This window comes from Magallana gigas, chromosome 5 (assembly GCF_963853765.1).
Source record: "Magallana gigas chromosome 5, xbMagGiga1.1, whole genome shotgun sequence".
Taxonomy (NCBI): domain Eukaryota; kingdom Metazoa; phylum Mollusca; class Bivalvia; order Ostreida; family Ostreidae; genus Magallana; species Magallana gigas.
This window is the reverse complement of record NC_088857.1, coordinates 8239106-8259031: the sequence shown is the minus strand read 5'-3', so window position 1 is coordinate 8259031 and position 19926 is coordinate 8239106. Positions and strand designations below refer to the sequence as shown.

At 33.7% G+C, this 19926-nt stretch overlaps 1 protein-coding gene across 2 annotated transcripts; it reads right to left on the bottom strand.

The window, feature by feature from the left end:
* Positions 1-296: 296 nt before the first annotated feature.
* Positions 297-14271, bottom strand: LOC105319127 (protocadherin Fat 1). Of its 2 annotated transcripts, XM_066084793.1 has the most exons (16): positions 14024-14271; positions 6854-7031; positions 6569-6727; positions 6315-6455; positions 5807-5929; positions 5520-5702; positions 4760-4950; positions 4369-4466; positions 2939-3089; positions 2559-2754; positions 2067-2297; positions 1845-1962; positions 1638-1670; positions 1478-1521; positions 700-757; positions 297-595 (listed from the first exon to the last, which is right to left on the bottom strand). In XM_066084793.1, the coding sequence occupies exons 1-16, from the start codon at positions 14096-14098 to the stop codon at positions 475-477; spliced, it is 2100 nt and encodes a 699-aa protein (XP_065940865.1). In that variant the 5' UTR covers positions 14099-14271; the 3' UTR covers positions 297-474. The 2 variants fall into 2 exon arrangements, with proteins under 2 accessions (XP_065940865.1, XP_011414836.3); XM_011416534.4 differs by lacking the exons at positions 297-595; positions 700-757 and adding an exon at positions 1078-1240.
* Positions 14272-19926: the final 5655 nt, after the last annotated feature.

Sequence of the window (19926 nt, the reverse complement as noted above, 5' to 3'; positions counted from 1 at the left end):
AACAGAGTAAACTTTTCTTTGTTTGATTAAATTTGAATAGAAGCACGTGCTCTATATTTCCTGGAAAAACAATGGAATAAAAGTATAAGCAATTTTATACAAGAGAGGATAAGAAAAGGGTAATTGGTTTTTGGAACGCATTTTGCATTTCAAAAGTTAACTGCATTAAATTTGGCTAGCGATTTCAAAAAATATGTTTAATTTAAACCGAATTTTCGGGAAAATGACTGATGTGTATTTGAATCAAGTTGAAAATTTGAATCACCAACAATTAATTCTGATAAGTATATTTAACCTGAAGTTGATAGATTTTTTTATTTCAACAACAAACAGTTGTAAACAATACAAAAATATGTATACTATGTAAATTGAATATAAATAACAGTACGAAAAATGTCAATGCTCTAGTGAATGAAATACAGTCATGAACAAATGTTAAAGCATCTTCAAAAATGGTGTGAAGATCGATCCCGATCAATAATACGATAGCGCCATTGGGCGCGACACTAGCCTCCGGGGCTGGAACTCGATGTCTGTCGGGGTCAGCCTGTTGCCATTCGGTAAATCTTTGTACTCACGTGGGCCGTGAACACGCCTGTCGAAATCAGAGATAAAATCATTGACATTACTCGTAAATTATGCAAAGATAGTGAAGTCCACAGTAAACATGTGCATACGTGAATATCTTGATAAACTTACGCGGGTGATGGTCTCCTGGAAGGAGGTTCATGCTTGTCCAATGAGCCATAGTCACTGTCTGAAAAAAGGTGTGAGGGTGTGTCTGTTTATAATTATTTGAATAAACACAGCCTTTATATTTACATCGCATTAGTGAAAAAAAAACCCATCGCGGTATATATCCAATATGCAAGATTTTATTTGCAGGATGCATGATATGATCTTTTCTTTCCGACATCGGCCAAAAAATAAATAAATAAAATGCCTTTATTTACACCCGGCATTGATTATTAATTTAATATATAATAATTGAAGCTTGCAGTTTCAACTGTCATGCTTCTAATTAAATCCCAGTTACTATTTTAAAGAATACTTTAAAAGAACTGAAACAACGCACAATTCCTAAAATCGATGTTTATTGTAAACTATTTCAAGAGTAACAATACAAATTATCAACAAAACAAATAAAATATTGAACAGAACTGTAACATTGATTGAGCAACGTGTCTGTTTTGGTCGGTTCCGTGTCTTCACATATACTGATTGTTGTCTTTGAAATCATCTGCAAAAGATAAGAGGTTGGAAGTCAGCAACCGGAAGCAACAAATGCAACACTAGATGGGTGCTACTGAAGGTTGCTCGGACCTTCAACGTCTTATCTTTGCAGACCACTACTCTATCGGGCTTTAACTGCTCCGAGATTTATCAAGCTAATCGGATTTTTTTTTTCAAGTAACAGTTGCAAAAAATAAATTATTAAAACAAGCACATTGTCTGCTTATAATATAGTTTCAGTTACCTTCTCTCCAGTAATCGAAATCGTCCCTTCTTGGTCGTTTTGATCTACAAGGATATCATTTGATAAGGTATTATATATTCTTGGACAAGTATCAATCATGTCATTTTAAAATTAAAATCTCAGTAGAACAATAAGAATATTCAACGACTAAATTGCTTACTTTTCAGGGGTAACCAAGCGTCTCTGAAGACGACTGAAATCAGGAGGAAGAAAAATATTAACCCTTAACATAACTCAGCATTATGATCTATTAATTTTCTCAAACTACTGTTATTCAATCAAATTATCTAAAGCCGTTTACACGACACAAGTGTTTCATAGTTAGTTTATATTTTGTATGATTAGCAAAATGTTGCGGTAAATTTACCGTGGTCTCTCGTAGCTTCTGCAACATTCCATGAAGTCACATGGTTCCGGACCGCAGCACATTCCCGTAAAGCAACATCTCAACAAGTAGTATAGAAGTGCAGCGAGTAAAATGGTTCCTGAAGAAAAAAAAAGTGTCGTCATTTTCGTTATTACCCTCATCTTACAATGAAAACAGTCCGTGGAGTTGATTTTGTTTTCACGAAATCTTAATGGCAGTCACCTAGAACCATGGCGATAGAGAAAGCCGCCACAGCGCCGCTGTCATCCCAGAAGTTGTAGGTAGAGGGTGCTGCAGTAGTTGTGGTTGTTGTGGTGGTGGCCTCTTTGTAGATAATGTCTACGTAGGTGGTTCCGGTCAGGGACGGGGAACCCTTGTCTACCGCCGTGATTGTAAATCTCGAAATCGTGCCGTAATCCAAGTTCCCAGATGGGGAGGATAACAGATAAACTCCTAAAAAAAATTTAAGTCATTGTTGACGTAAGATTAATTTTATCATCATTCCTTTTTTGTGTGTTCTTTCATACAGCGTCACGTTAAAGACAGCGGTCCAAATTGAGCGTGACGCAATTAGAAAAAGTCACATAAATAGGAATTGATGATATATATTCAAATTTATTCAAATAAAATGAGTTGTATTTACCATAAGTCACCAACAGTGCGAATTAAGTCTTATTTTGTTGACTTTATTGTTTAGCCGTATTAAAAACTGACCACAGTCGGCTCCTATTGAGTAGTAAGTCGTAGCTGATGACGCTGTCGAACTTCCGGAGCACGAGAACTCGCCGTTGACCCCTGAGTCGGCGTCTGTGGGTGATATAGTCCCCATCAGTGAGCCCGGCGCGTCGTACTGGTCCACGGTGATACTGTAGGTGGACTGGGCGAACGACGGGGCGTTGTCATTAACATCCTATAATCCGGCATAAAAAAGGTAATTAAAAATAAATCAAAACTACTAACTAATATGGCCGATTTGTATACATGTAACTCTTTTTTTCTAAATCGAGGAAGGATTCGAATTCATTGGGTGCAAATGATTGATCACTATTTTCAATGATTCTGTTATTCTACATTGTACCTATAGAGTTGCGTACCGTGATTGTGACCTCCACCTTGGAGGTTCCGGTCTTGCTGGTGGTGTCCGTGCACACCACCGTTAGGATGACGGACGACGGCATGGCGCCGTTATCAATGTTGTAGTCCACGGCGAAAGAGATGATGCCGCTGTTGGCGTCAATGGAAAATCTAAAACATTCAAAATCGTTATAGATGCACGCGGAAATTGACAAATAAAAGTATATTACACATGGAGTAATGTTTGGGATTGAATTGAATCGCTTTTGGTAAACTGATACTAGAGGTGCGCACGTATTGACATATAAAAATAAGTGCATTGTTGAAATATGCAAAGGAAAGGATTTGGTTCTTTTGTAGTTGGTTGGTCCTATTAAATTACTGTCACCGGTGAATTCAAATGATCTTATTTACAATACTTGGGTGTTTAACACGATTAGTATTTATTGCGCTTTCGGTCTTGGGGTTAGACAACTCTATTCAGAATTGATAAAAGCAATAAAATCCAATCATAATTTGCTCGACATAAATGTTAATGTAAACGTGTATCTGTAAATAGCGAACTCACTCTTATACAACATTTCCAATTATGTCGTCAGTGAGGGGTCGATCTCAATTAAGATTACACCATGTCCTGTTCAATATCTGATTGCAGGAATGAGCACCATTGATGTGGCGATGTATAGTAATAAACTACATATCACAATATCGGGACCTCCTTGGTTTAAAGCTTTAATCACATGCAAGGAAGATTTCGTTCAGACGTTAATTTTACTTTCTATTCGAGTGTGAACACAGAAGTATAACTCTGCCATTTCATAACACGTCCGAACAATGAATCTCTCTTACATTTGTGTGCCTCGTTGATCATAAACAGATGATCGCACTTAAATGATAAACCGTTATTAAACGTATTTACTCCTAATATTGATAGTATATTGACATACTGTACATATATTTTAATTCGTGATTCTATTAGATGAATTAAACGTTAAAGGCGCTCAGATAAAGAAATTGTATGTATACGGCTGTCCCGTTTTCTACCCTTTATCGATTGGCACCGAACTCCTTTATCAAAATCATGCTTTAGAAAAGGCAAAACAAGACCAGTAATCCATATGGGTCCATTATTTATTTACGGAATGAATTCAATATTTATTTGTTTTATACGCTATAAAATGGTTTGGGGCAGATTACGCTTTATAAACCGCGAAGCTTATAAGTAATTTTTTTTCTTAATTGTATATAAAAAACGGTCATTTGACCTTTAAAATGACGTCAAATTGTACAAAATTCAAACGTAACGTCAGGGGCGGATTGATAGGTTTCTGACGTTAGTCTTACTATGACGTAGGCAATATTCTTTATAGCATATAAAATAATTTTTTAGCAAACTAGAAAGCGAGTAACAACCAAAATTAAATAATTGTATATTACACCAAGGACTAACCTGTTGCTGTTGTTTCCCGCGGCAAACGACAAGGTATAGGCCGCCGCCCCATCATAATCCCGAACTAGGAAATTCGGATTGTACGTCACACTGCCAGCCTGTCAAATAAAAAAATTGCCATAAAGCAAGACGATTGTTTATTGTATTATCATCAACCTCATCATTACATCAACATCTTATTTCACTGAATGGGTGCATGACTTTTTTTGGTACCTGCCAAAACTTATTTAAGTCACTCCCTTGGATCGCGCGTTGCGTAAGGGTTAGGGTTAAAATGAGTTTGTTACATTGCAATAATGGCGTTTGTAAATTTCTCTTTGTCTTTATATGATAGGTTCGAAAACTCAAAAAGAAGAAGAAAAAAACAAAATTAATAAGTCTCAACACCAACCGTAGCTTCTGCGAGCGTGACGTAGTAATACGTTTTGTCGAAATAACAGGCCTCGTTGATGTTGTTGATGTTGACCGTGAGGTCAATGGGCCCCGTGGTTGCCATGGTATCCGTGACTGTAAATGAAACTGTGAAGGAACTCCTTGTCTCGTAGTCAAAAGTCTGGCCCGCCGTCAGAGACAGCTGCAGGGCTAGAAATGTACATGTATCATGAAAGCTACAATTACATGAACATGTTTCAATTTAAAAATAAAAATATATATTTACATGTTCAACTGTCTTTGTCTGTGATAACATTACGAATCAATTTTGAACCCTAAAACCCAATAACTTCATAAAACATGAGTGGCACAAAATGGGCGTGTCTTATAGCATATTAGCCGAAAAATGGTATTGGCTGCGCCGCGTAGTAATACATAGCATGTGCTACATAAAAACATAGTGGTTTTAAAATAATGTTGTTTTAAAGTGAACAAATAGGAAATAATATGAATATAAATAATAAGGAATCTTTCTTTGAATATTATGAGGTGATAATTTCGGTCGGAACGTGGTCAAATCTTTCATAAAGCCCTTCGGGCTTTATTGGATTTGACCACGCCCCGACCGAAATTATCACCTCATAATACTCAAAAGAATGATTCCTTATTCCTTAAACATATTCATGTATCATGTAGATAAATGCATGCTTCATGAAACTTTCTTGTGTGAATTAAGCATAAAACAAAACTGGAAGAAACACGCGCTACATATAACTTACTGTTTGTTGCGAACGTAAATAATCCGGAATATGCGGGTGGATTGACTGTCATGGTATACGACAGCGTCGCACCTGCATCAGCGTCAAATGACGTCAGTGTGTATAGAACCGTGCCGGAAGCAGTGTCCTCATTCTGGCTGATTGTTGCGGGCAGGTTAGTGAACGTGGGCACGTTATTAAGGTCTGAAAAAAAATGGAAGTGCGATCAGATTTAATTAGATGGATGGAGCTGAGTTCCCTTTTCTTATGCTGAAATAATAGTTTACATATTGAATATTGATGTTAACCTGTGAGCTGGACCCTCAGTTTTTCAGTGACGGCGATGGAGCCGTCGGACACGGTGACGTACAGATCTATGGCCGAATTGGTTTCGAACTTTAGATCCCGAGCTGTTGTGATAGCGCCCGTTGCTGAAACAAAATTATGGATACATAAATTGATAGGATTTTATGACAGGCACGTAGCATCGTTTTTTAAAGTGTGTGTGGGGGGGGGGGGGACTAAACCAAAACATATTGACAAACAAAGCAAAAAATAAAAGGCAATTAAAATATGCTACTTCCCCAAATACTGAAAATCCTAATCGGTGGGGGGAAGGGGTATGTTTACCTTTAATATCAATTTCACTGCCAATTCCCTTATTTTTTAACATGATCTCATAAAGTGGGGGGGGGGGCACCATGTTAATTCATTTTTTATATGTATTGTACATGTAACTTATAGAAAAATCTTTGCTGTGCCACAGCGTGTGTGCCTGTATGAAAAATGTTAAAACACGGACACAATTTTACTCACTTCCGTCTATTTGAAAGCTCGTTGTGGCGGGAATACTTGTTATTGTGTACGTTAACGGCGTATGACCGAGGAGATCTGTAGCATCCACGTCAAATATGGCGGAATTTACCAGCGTTGTCAAAGCTGCATGAGTAGTCGTCGCTAAAACAAAAGGCAAATAGATCGTTTAGAATAACACAACATTGATTATAAAGACATATTAGATGTTGGAGTTGGGAGAGGAGATATAGAATTTGCGTTGGTCAGTGAATTACCCGGGATGTTGGTGAAGGTGATTTTGTCTCCGTCAAGGATGTCCACTGAGAGCACGGCTGTTGGTTTGTTCCCCGTGTTGTCGTCACACTGCACTGTAAGTTGGTACGTGGGATCGGTACCGAAGTTAAACGTCGGAGAGTTAGTGTAGACGCCGAATTCTAAAAGACGATAATACAATTCAAAAAACAAAAAGATCTAACCAAAAATAGACGAAAAAAATAAACAATTTTTTTACTGTTGATTACAACTATTTTTGACTTGGAGGTATGATTGTATGGCCTTACTGTTGGTGACTGGGTCTTTGAGAACTCTGAATGGAGCTGCCGCTGGGGTGGAGGTAGAGATGTCACAGTTGAACGGGTCGTTGTCGGCGTCCGTCACCGTCAGCGTGTAGATCAGCCGGTCCGCCGTCTCTTGTTCACCAACCGTGACGGACGTCGGGAGTCCCCCAAACTGTGGGGCCTAGAGAAAAGAGCATGACGTCAGTGAATAATATGTACTTGAATGTTTAAAAAAAACCCGAAATTAAGTATACATTGTATAAATAGAAAAAAATCGTTAGTATATATTGTGGAAAAAGTCCCCCAATAGTGCATAAATAGAAAACAATGTCAGTATAATCATTGTGCAAATAAAAAAAAATCAGTACACGTTGTATTCATAGTAAACATTTTCTAACCCCATCAAAAAGTTTGCTTATATACTGAACGTCTTTAAACATTGTTAACATACATTTATTTTTAAAAGTCAGCACATATCGTGTACATAAAAACACGACATTAAAGATTGTATATTCATATAAACGTCAGTAAATTATATGTACTTAAAACGCAAGATAACTTTGTGTAGATAGGAAAAAGTATGTAAAGTTGGGCAAATAGTAAAAAAAAAAACATCAGAAGAAAATTATGTAAGATGAAAAACGTCAGTAGACATTGTGTACATAAGAAAAAATGTCGGTTAACATTGAGTAGAAAATTTATGATGCAGCTAGTTTCATTCATTAGGCTTGTTTTGACAACTTGAAAATTTAACATCACTAAAGATCTGATATTGAATAGAGCATGATACAGGAATCTTATTTTGTGTGCGTACAATTCATTATTTTTCAACCATTCACTTTCTATTATTTTTCGAGTGTCGTTTCTTATGAAATAAACCTCATCCAAGTACCGACCGCCCGACATTCATCTCAATTAAGCATTCAGAAAATAAAAAGATAAAAATCCAAAATTGAGACCCATCTGAAAATTAAGCTCTGAGTGGGTTATATAATCACTAAGTGAGCACTTGTAAAATCCTTTCTCTGATTTTTTTTTTTGGGCTGTTTAAACATTTTGCCGGTACAATTTTTACAATTGTGAACCTCCTACATCGTTCTATATCACCGCCCTCCGCGAATCAGAACTAGAGTAAAATGCCGTATACACATGAACTAAATTCAGTGCTTGCGTTCGAATTCAAATTTCGATCAATAACATCTTTTAATTGCTCGAAAAATTCTATGGCGCTTTGAGTGACTAGGCCTTCAAAAATTATTTTATGAATTTATAATTTCTAGTCTACTTATCAACGGTCACCCTGTACCAAGTGTATAACAGATTGAATGGAGACTTAATCCTCAAACAGTACTATCATTAGTAACGCCAAAACATTCAGTCCAAACTATAAGCATGCTTGAATCAAGATAGCTTGAAAAATAGAGACTTATTGCCAATGCATTGAAAATGGTGAATGTTCGTTAATCCTTGAAATTTTCAATCTTTGAGAGGAGTAAGAATAGATTCTTCGTAAATCATGTGTAGACGTTTAATGAAATTGTAAAATTTATTTACGAGTTTAAACTTAATCGGTTCTGCTTCAATTTGTGGCACATTATCCAATGACGCCTGTCACATATCCTAACAATAGTGTATAATAATAGCGTTTCACTTTAAAAAGAAAGTTATCAAAACTTAATTTGCTGTATATATTTAAAAGATATCGTGGGTGTACAATGTTTTTCTAAATCCACCAATTGACGAATAAGTAAGCGCTATTACGTTGAAAGAGATGAAAAGAATTTGGAATGGAGAGTTCTACTTCTCGTTAGATTTTCACAATTATGCTGAAGATTGCACCAAAATGCTTCCAACCCCATCTAGCAATTTTCTTCGAGTTATATGTATTCATTTGATCTGAAGACTGCACTGACATAATTTTTTCAAGTCACAGAACATTAAATTACTACACTACAATAATTTTATAATTTGATGTTTGTCAATAAATCAACTTTTTACCTGCAACCAAATATTTAAATTCGATTGAAAAAAGATCTATTATATTAATATTCAAATGTTAACAGGTCCTCGTTATGTAGGACGTTTCTTAAAATTTTCCTTTTCATCCAAATTCCTGTCTGCAAGGGGTTCTTTATATATAATGAACTAAAAAAATTAATGAATATTCTTTATACCTTTGAAAACACATACACTATCATATTGAAGGCGCAAAAGGCAATTTTCTATCTAAAAGATGGGATGGACGAATTCTTGCTTTGTTGTAATTTTTGAATGCATGTTTATTGATTCAATTGAAGGAAGTTGACGCGTTTCAAAGAGAAGTAATTTTGTCATAATTATTTGGTCTGCATATTTGACAGCCCCCATCGACATAAATATTAAAAATCATCGTTAAAAAAACGATTCGAGTTTTAACACGAATCCGTTTTATATCTTTTTTATTCTTCGCAAATTTTAGCAGTAACTGCATAATCAGGAGCAATGGCATTCCCAATTTATTCCATGTCAAAAATCCAAATCAAATATAACAAAATTGGATTAAAAATTCATGTTTTGTGTGAAGGTAGCGAAAGTTGTGAATAGATGTATTCCTCTAGATCACAACAAGAAAAATAATTCTATTCAAATTGAATTATGAAAACGAACAATTACATATTTTCTCATCGTAAATCCTTTACTTTACACTCTAATATGTTTAGTTCAAAAATATTGATTTAATTGATGTAATGTTGAGACTGGGTGATCTGATATCTTGTGAAATTTTTGTTTGTGATAGAGACTCAAATAAAGAATTAACCTCTTATTTTAGTATTTCATGAATGTCTTTTACAGATGTATTATCACATTCGTGCTATACTTTGAATTGAGAAAAGAATACAGTCGCTGACAGTAAGAATCCGACCAGTGCTTTCCTTTCCTTATTATTACTGAAGATTCTATAGTACTCTATAAATGCACAGGGGAATTACAAAATTTAAATTTTGCCCAGTGATGCTTTCTAGCACCTTTAATAAGATATATTTTGGACATAACGACAAAATGTTATACCCACTCATTCGGTGAACGACTCAAGGGAGCAGGTTTAATAAGAGATTACTTGCAACAGATCTAAAAATAGCTAATAATGCTGGGAAGAACTCGTGTTTAAAAAAATGTCCCCCTTTTTTAAAACACAAAGGCGTATGAAGCTATCTCAGTTAACTTCATTTAAAGTTTCAGTTGATATTTACCCTTACATGTATCTATATCCCCGAGTACCCAAACTCCCCCATCATAAGAAGAAAACATTCTGCGTTTCTTTGTAAATTATTTTTTTGCGGTTTTTAACATAAGCAGCCATTAAATATAACCTGAAACGTTATAATTTATAAAATTATTTACAAAAATATTTTTATTATTATTCAAATAAGCCCTCTGAATACGACGTTTATCACAGATGCTATTATATAAATAGTGCCTGTTTGGGAGGGTAACAGTTGAAATTGACACCCCGAGAAAACCATTGTCAACCGACGCGAAGCGGAGGTTGACAATGGTTTTCGAGGGGTGTCAATTTCAACTGTTATCCTCCCAAACAGGCACTATTTATTTTGTTATACTGAATGTCTTTTTAAAAATTTTTAAGAAAATTTTACTGCTTTTATATAGGAATAACGTGAATTCAACAGCGAACCGTACGCGCATAATTTTCGTGCATGTAACATTTTTTAATGTTACCCGTTGCCAAGTGCGTTGCTAACGCTGAGGGTAATAGTAAATATTATTAACTGCGTCTTGACCAATCAGATTTCAGTATTTAACATGAAAGTATAACAACATAACTTATGAACCTAACTCCGTCACCCACATGATCTATGATATGCCAGGGAAGGATGACACATTAACAATTTAGTTTAAACTCAACTTGTATCTAGGCCAAGTTATGATAAGTAAAATCGGGGTATACAATTTAAATTGTATTGAATATCATCAAAGTGAAATGATCGCCAGAATAAAAAATGGGTCGTTGTAACAACAATCACAATGTCAAATGTATAATTGCACTTAGCGTGATATATTCAGCTTTCACTGGGTGGTTCCTCAGTAGCAAACGCACACCTTAGACAACATTATTTGTCAGTTATCCGTCAGTCATTAACAACGTTATTTGTCAGTTATCCGTCAGTCATTAACAAAGGTATTTGTCAGTTATCCGTCAGTCATTAACAGCGTTATTTGTCAGTTATCCGTCAGTCATTAACAACGTTATTTGTCAGTTATCCGTCAGTCATTAACAACGTTATTTGTCAGTTATCCGTCAGTCATTTACAACGGTATTTGTCAGTTATCCGTCAGTCATTAACAAAGGTATTTGTCAGTTATCCGTCAGTCATTAACAACATTATTTGTCAGTTATCCGTCAGTCATTAACAAAGGTATTTGTCAGTTATCCGTCAGTCATTAACAACGTTATTTGTCAGTAATCCGTCAGTCATTAACAGCTTTATCTATCAGTTATCCGTCAGTCATTTACAACGTTATTTATCAGTTATCCGTCAGTCATTTACAACGGTATTTATCAGTTATCCGTCAGTCATTTACAGCGTTATTTGTCAGTTATCTGTCAGTCATTAACAACGTTATTTGTCAGTTATCCGTCAGTAATTTCTACAACGCAGTTCGCAATTCAAAATTTAGATTTCATATTTGGGGCTCGAAATTTTCAGGGGCATATACTAGTGGTATTTCACTACCACTGAGAAAATATGGTGATGCAGTTATCTATAGTTTTTGAGAATTGGGCTTATATGCAATTGAAAACGCAGTTCGCAGTTCAAAATTTAAAATTCATATTTGGGGCTCGAAATTTTCAAGGACATTTACTGGTGGTATACCACTGCCACCGTGAAAATTTGGTGAAGTGGTCTTCTCTAGTATTGGAGATTTTGACTTTTTCGCAATTGAATAGTGAACTGCGTTCAAGAACGCAGTTCGCAATTCAAAATTTAGAATTCATATTTGGGGCCCGAAATTTTCAGGGGCATCTACTAGTGGAATTTCACCACCACTGTGAAAATATGGTGATGCAGTTATCTATAGTCTGAGAGAATCGGGCAAATATGCAATTGAATAGTGAACTGCGTTCTAGAACGCAGTTCGCAATTCAAAATTTAAAATTCATATTTGGGGCTCGAAATTTTCAAGGGCATATACTGGTGGTATACCACTGCCACCGTGAAAATTTGGTGAAGTGGTCCTCTCTAGTATTAGAGATTTTGTTTTTTTCGCAATTGAATAGTGAACTGCGTTCTAGTTCGCAATTTAAAATTTAGAATTCATATTTGGGGCCCGAAATCAATGCAGTTATCTATAGTTTCTGAGAATCGGGCTTATATATGCAATTGAATAGTGAACTGCGTTCTAGAACACAGTGGTAGTGAAATACCACTAGTAGATGTCCCTGAAAATTTCGGGTCCAAAATATGAATTCTAGATTTTGAATTGCGAACTGCGTTCTAGAACGCAGTTCACTATTCAATTGCATATAAGCCCGATTCTCAAAAACTATAGATAACCGCATCACCATATTTTCACAGTGGTGGTGAAATACCACTAGTAGGTGAACCCACTAGTAGATAACCCTGAAAATTTCGGGCCTCAAATATGAATTCTAAATTTTGAATTGCGAACTGCGTTCTAGAACGCAGTTCACTGTTCAATTGCGAACTGCGAACTGCGTTCCAAAAACCGATTGCCGGTTTTTTTTTGTGTAATGATGTACTGCGACAAAATCAAATTTGTCAGTTGTCTGTTAAAAGTTCTAACTCCACAAAAATAAATGAATGATAAATTTTGATGATAAAGTAGTGCGACGAATTCAATAAAAGCTAAAAGTCATTATGCATTTAATAGCAATAAACAAAATATTGGTATGGTATACATATAAAGAATATTAGATTGTGTATAATAGAGAGACTGGTATTTTATCTCCAATGACAACATTTTATGGTTTATTAACTATCATTAAATACTATGCATTTTCAGCTCAGACGATTTTTATTTCTTTCGGTTCCCATTCACAATACCCACATCTCTGGTCGATTTAATATGATTGTGAATAATTTCTTTTTAAATGTATGTCTTGTACTTTTACTGAAGAAAAAAGTTCATCATCGTTTTAACAGAGTTTCTACGAATTAATACAATGAGATTAAGTGGAATTATCGATACATTTTAGGCAAACTTGATGTAATATTTTTTATAAACAGTTCCGAATATTTATACTACAGGGTTTTGTTAAAATTATCAAAGGTCTATTAGAAATTATTTGCAGGTAAATTATCATATTGAATCTGTTCTATTTTGGTTTCGCTACTTTCGGCCATTTCTTTGTAATTCCATTCTGTGACTGTGGCTCGAAGTTCATTCGGAGTGTTGGGGACAAACAAAAACATAAAGAACTGTTTATTGAATGATTTGATGCAAGAACTTTGGTGAGATTTGTTGAAAGGCAATTTAGCTATTTAAATCAAGAAAAAAGAACTTACCAAAAATGTTTGAAAGGAAACACAAACCAACTCAGTGAAACAGAAAAAGTTCAGTTGGTTCAGATGTGAATACATTGTGGTTTTTTAGAATAATTGTTACGTTCTTTTTAATTATACATCAAGTAGAAAATCAAGACATTTATTAAAATTATACGTAATAAAACTTTGCCTTGCAGAAAATCTTTTGAAAGTCATCAAAATTGTTGTATTCATGTAATATCTAGATTATGAATCTGATAAAAGAAATTACGTTTTAGGAAACATTAAGAAAAGTTGCAATATACTGCCTCATTTGCTTTATTCTAAATGAGGATATATAAGGTCCACGCCCAAACTGACGGCAAAACAACAAATTAAAAGAGTTAAACATAAAATATTTAAATACAAGTGACAATGCCCCATACAATTTCTACCAAAAAGAAAATTAATATAAATTGATTTATGGTCATATTGTTTTCTAAAGAAGCTGGTAACTTAAGGAAAGTGAGTACTTTTCCACTTTAATTAAGAAAGTACTCTTTCTTCGTTACCAACGTTATTTTTGAACGATAAAAAGGAAACAGAAAAATTAAATTGATCATTTCCGAAAACATAAATATATCTATGAACGAGCTTATATACAAACAAACAAACAAATCAAACTTACGGCTCCTTGGCATCCCCGTAGAAGTCCAAGGACTAGGACATACAGACAGAGGACGGTCTCCGCACGACGGTCCATCACGCGCTGCACGTGTTCTATGAGTATTTTATATACAGTAGTGTCTTAGTCTCAGTATTTTTACTCTATATTATTTATATATACTTCAAGACATACTGAGGATAATTGTGGCATCATTAGAATTCACGATCCACTTTCTCTCCCAGGTTTAACTTTAAATGTTCTTTAAAAGACGTCGAAATTTCTGTTGAGGTTCTCTGTTCAAGGTAAATTATTTAAAATCCCTCTTGAAAAGAGTAAAAACCGAGATCTTTGCGAGAGTTTAACAATATGTCTTTTATGATATATGACTGACAGTATATCATGCAAATACACCATTCATTCTAACGCTAAACTTTGTAATAAGAGGGGACGATATGAAGGGGCATGTACACTCGCTTGATTTGTTGCGATAACCTGCTGAATATTTCACACCAAAAGGTATTTAAACTTGATGAAAAGACATTAAGTCAGACTCTGACATGTTTACCTCGCGCACTGGACGCTGGCCAAGCATTCATTGGCCTCATGACGCCATTTGGACGCCAATCCTACCAATGGATGGTTACGGTGCTTACGTAACACCAATTATGGTTTTTGTACTTTATCCTTCGTATAAGCCACTTTGTATTGAAGTGATATTTTGTACTTTAGAAATCTCATCAAAAGAATTAGGTTTTTTTTATCAATTCATTTACCAATAAATATACACGTCATTTATTTACAAAATAAGTTTTGATGTAGGATCGATAAAAATGTACATGAAATTGATTTATGTTTAGGTATTGCAAAGATATGCACTATATGTATATATACGTTGACATTTCGTATTAAATTACAGAACATCCGTTTCATTATGTATCTATGAATGGAGATAGTTGTTTTGATAAAGGACCCAACCTCATTTAAATTGACTGTTTATTTAAAAAAAGCTTAAATCGCTTTTCAAATTATTTTTTCTGTCAAGAGAATATACTGTTAATTGAATTCAAAAAAGTCTTACTTCATATTAAGGAAAATAAAGTATTAAACTTAATCAAAGCAACCCATCTTATTTAAAATGAAATGGTGAGATACAAAGAGTAGAATACAAAATAAAGTGATGTGGAAAAAGGAATAAAAATCCAGCAATATGCTTTGACTGGAGAATGTTTATTTAAAGCAAAAACATTTAATTGCTTTAAAAAAGTTTTATTGTCAAAGAAGTGACATGGAATACACAAAAATCATTTTTAAAATAAAAAAAATTAAATTTGATTACAGTATTCTCTCACGCTTATGATAAAGTAATAAAAAAACAAAGAGTAAAATTATACAATAAAATGCAATAAAAAAAAAGAAGAAATAAAACATACTGCATTTATAACATATCATCAATGGATATGTATTAGAGGACTAACAAAGAGATGCATGTAATTAATCGATAATTATTAAATTACCTGTGAGATAAATTAACGTATTTTATTCCCATAGCTGGAGCTGAATAGAGATTGAAACACACACACACACACACACACACACACATATATATATTGTCTTTTGATCAAAACTCAGATTACTGTAATTTTTCTTATCATGTTTTCTTATGGCTCAATTTATGATATATCTCAATTCAAAAGTTCTTTTTTAAATTACACCAGGCATTTGTAAAAGTTATTCCTTGCAATGTACTAGTTACCAAAATACTTTCATAATTTTTTTAATTTGTTTCCTATTTGGTTTTTGTGGGGGTTTTTTGGAATCACTGTTTTCCAAACAGAAATGAAAAAAGGTTTAGAAAGAGTTTAAAAAAAAAAGAATGACATGTTTTTGACGTAGTATGAAATATAATGTGTTCGCTGGCTAAAATGTGGAGACACAACACAAAATCTTCTTCAAAGGGTTCCCTTACTTTGATTTCTCAATCTTTTTAATTTCTTTATCCCCAAAGTTTTCATGTTTAAATAAACATCCCCTACCTTCAAACAGTTTAAAAGTGCTGATTTGATTCAAAACGAGAAGTAAATCATTTTCCTATTGACTTTTATACAATTTCAATCATTGTCGGCAGACACAGTGCTAATTAAAATCGGTGACAACGCTAACCCCCAGCGTAGCACCATACTCAAAGATAACAGTACAATCTGATTCAACCAAAAAGACGAATACAGTTTGTCTAGAGATACCTGGTCATTCACTGTATAAAGTTAAAGTTGGTGTAAAATAGGGTCAATGTTACAATGCATTTGGAGAAAAAGTACGCACTTATGATTATTTGATTTTAACGCATGTTCAATCTGAGACCAAGCCAACGTACATCTACTTTGGAAAGAAATACTAGTACACATATTTTCTTTAAAGGCGCGTTATTTTTTACCATATATGGGCGCACTTTTGAAGAAAAAAAATATGCACAGCTTTGTCGATAATTTTGAAATGTTCAGATTCAGTGTAAAACAATTTGAACCTTGTTAGATAAATCTAAAACACTTTTAAAAAAAATAGGCATCATTGCAATTCAGTTTTATGGGCAACTCAAGTCTTTTCCCCCGGTCTTTTATTGGCGATTCTGTTAAAGTACAGGAATGGACAGTATGGGGTAAGAGCTGTTTGCACCACAGACACCTCTGTTATGTCAGCTTGTTCTTCAATATGATAGAGTGCTATCAGCAATACATCTTTTTGTCATTTTGTTTACGTCAACGCAAAATCGACAAAAGGTATATGTAATAACAACGTTATAAGCAAAATAAAGATATGATCTTGTTAAAGCACACGCTCTCTCCGAGCAAAGATGCGTTGCAAAGACAAATCGTTCAGTTGAACTAGACATTTATAATTATAGCTCCGCCTTGCCAAAACGGCAATCGGTTTTTAGAACGCAGTTCGCAGTTCGCAATTGAATAGTGAACTGCGTTCTATCTAGAACGCAGTTCGCAATTCAAAATTTAGAATTCATATTTGGGGCCCGATTGCCTTATATGCAATTGAATAGTAAACTGCATTCTATTTTGAACGCAGTTCGCAATTCAAAATCTAGAATTCATATTTGGGGCCCGATTGCCTTATAGGCAATTGAATAGTGAACTCGCCAAAACGTTCATGATCTATTTTTACTTTCATATCATATACTAGTAACAGACCGCTTTCTGGCGGCCGGTACTGATAATTATGCTTGGGAAGGGGGACATTATTTTTATTTTATGCATATTTTTGCACATGCATATGTCCCCAAAACGTCCCCAAAACGCTATTTTTAAAATTATTATTTTTTTTTTACGAAAATCATAATTTTATAAAAGCGCGCTGATTCACCAGCTTATATATGTTATCAAATTAGAAAACTAAGTATTTTTGCGATGTTTTATTTTTTTAAATATCACACTCCTCCTCTTAAAAGTTATTTTGTTTTACCGTCTTAAATCACAGTATATGAACTTTGATTTATGTACTTGTAATTGAATAAAAATCACTTTTTGAAAAATTTGTTTCAAATTTATAGACCATCGTGGGTTTTTTAGTTCAAAGATGACGTTTAACGGAGAAGTTTATCAATTTGGACAACCTTACAACTGTTCAATACAGAGTATGTTCTCAGCTAGATTTCGTTACATTATATTTTTAAAAAAAATCAAAAAAGATATAAAATGATAAAATATACTTCTTTTATCACATATTTATTCTAATAAAGTTGAACTTTATCAAAGCGTGTCAAGCTAAAGGACAGATTTGGGTCTCAGTCTGAAGTCTCAGTCTAACACTTAACATAAATATATTGCTCCCAAAAAGGTGCGTTTGAAATTATTATGCTTTTCAAACGAAACAGATTTCAAGGTTTCGTTGACAAATAGATTATGTAAAATAAAAATCGATTAAGGAAAGATCTGGAATTTCAAAATTCAAATTATATATTTGAGTTAGCTTGAGTTTGTACAGGAATGTATTTTTTAAGGTTATTTAACAAATCAAAGTCGAACGTCATAGACATAAATATCATTGTTCACCAAAAAAAAATGCATTTACGTGTAGTTTATGTAGTTATGTAAAACGAATCATCATGCCAAAACATTTTATGCAACTAATTCTTGCAAAAGATTAATGGCAATAAAGATAAATAATACCGATTTTATATATGTTCTTCATCACCATTTTCTTTATGTTTCTGTAGATAGCTCTATTTCTTTTCATTGAATAAATCATATCTATCATTTTTATATTTTTTTTCAACGCATTTTTATCCTTTTCATTTTTGATCTCGAGTAGGTAGCTTAAAATATATAAAATATATCAAAAGAAAGCTGTAATATAGGTTTAACTGAAGGGCAGCTTCTATATTCAAAAGGACATTGCTTTTGAAAATACTCATATTGAATATGTTTGATTAAATTCACATGCACGAAATATTTTCAAATTCCATCTGATAGTCCCAATGAACTAAAATATGGTGGTTCTGCTCTTGTCGTTTTGAATGTTTTGACCTCAGTAAAAATGCAAGCATTAAGAAAAAAATGGCTCTAGCTTAATGGCATGTAGGCTATAAATAATAAAATTTCCTATTACAATTTACACTAAAACAGTGATTCATAATGATATCATTATCCTTTTTCTATCTTTATTTTTTTTTTTTTTACAACCAAATCTATTTTGTCATATAGTCACGATTTCTACGCAACTGGTCGTTTTGGATAATATTATAGGTTGCCTTCAGCTAAAACTCATTTTTAAAAGAAGAGAAAACCTGTATGAAAATGACACATTCGGTTTTACTTTTTGTTGTTTTAAACCTAACGCATGCATGAACTCTTTATTTGTTGTCAGCAAATATAACCGGGTCACTCTGTCCAATCTATTTAGTCAGTACAATTTGGTTAGGTAATATGCGTAGAAATATACTGACAAATGAATTGTTCAGAGTAAGTAAATATTTGTTCTCTAAATAATTGTAAAGTAATCAAAGACAAACTCGTACCGTATATACATGTATATTATCTATAAAAAATAAATAAATAAAAAATAGTATTTTACTTAATCTTTGAAATGATTACAGAAAACCAAAATGTACACCTTAACTTTGCATTTTATTATATATGACCAGGGAAACAAAAAAAGTACCTTATATACTTTATAACATCTAATACAAAAGAAAAAGATCCGACCTTTAAGATTTTTACTTTTTTCAATCATCCTTTTAGAAATCAATTTTATGCAAAAACACCTACTACGGGACTGCGATTGGAGCAAGTCTTACGTATTGTGCTAGCTCCTACATGTACATGTACCATACCAGAGGATTTAGGACTGATCAGAATCTTTTTAGGAAGAAAAGTATCTCAAAGCCTTGTGCTTTTATGCTGATCGACGGTTTAGTTGTCGTTGTTTTATATTACTAAAGTAATAATTCTAACACCTGATATTTAATCCCATTCAGGAGAACATGTTCTTGGTCTGAATTATTTGAAAAGTTGGACGTATATGTTTGTCACTTCCTAAAGGTATCATTGAAGTTGTCAAACTTTAGACAGAATTCAAGATTTCAGCGATAAATAAATCATTTCGATCTAAAGAGAAAGAGTTTAAATGGGGCATTAAAATTGAAATAAAGTGACCATGAGCATGCAAATATCTATTTATTTATATTCTTAATGCGGTAGCAAATCAAAGCCGATCGTCAATGAACAACCTAAGTAAACATTGATCTATTTGGCTGTGTTCTTTGTCTCTATGTAAACGATAAAAAGTTATTCAAAATGAAGAAAATGCAGTATATAAATGGTGTACATGCATAAACATACACTTCTTTAATGCTATCCAAGCATGGTTAGGAAGATGAGAAGTAGCGATCAGATAACCTCATGGTCAAGTTTTATCTT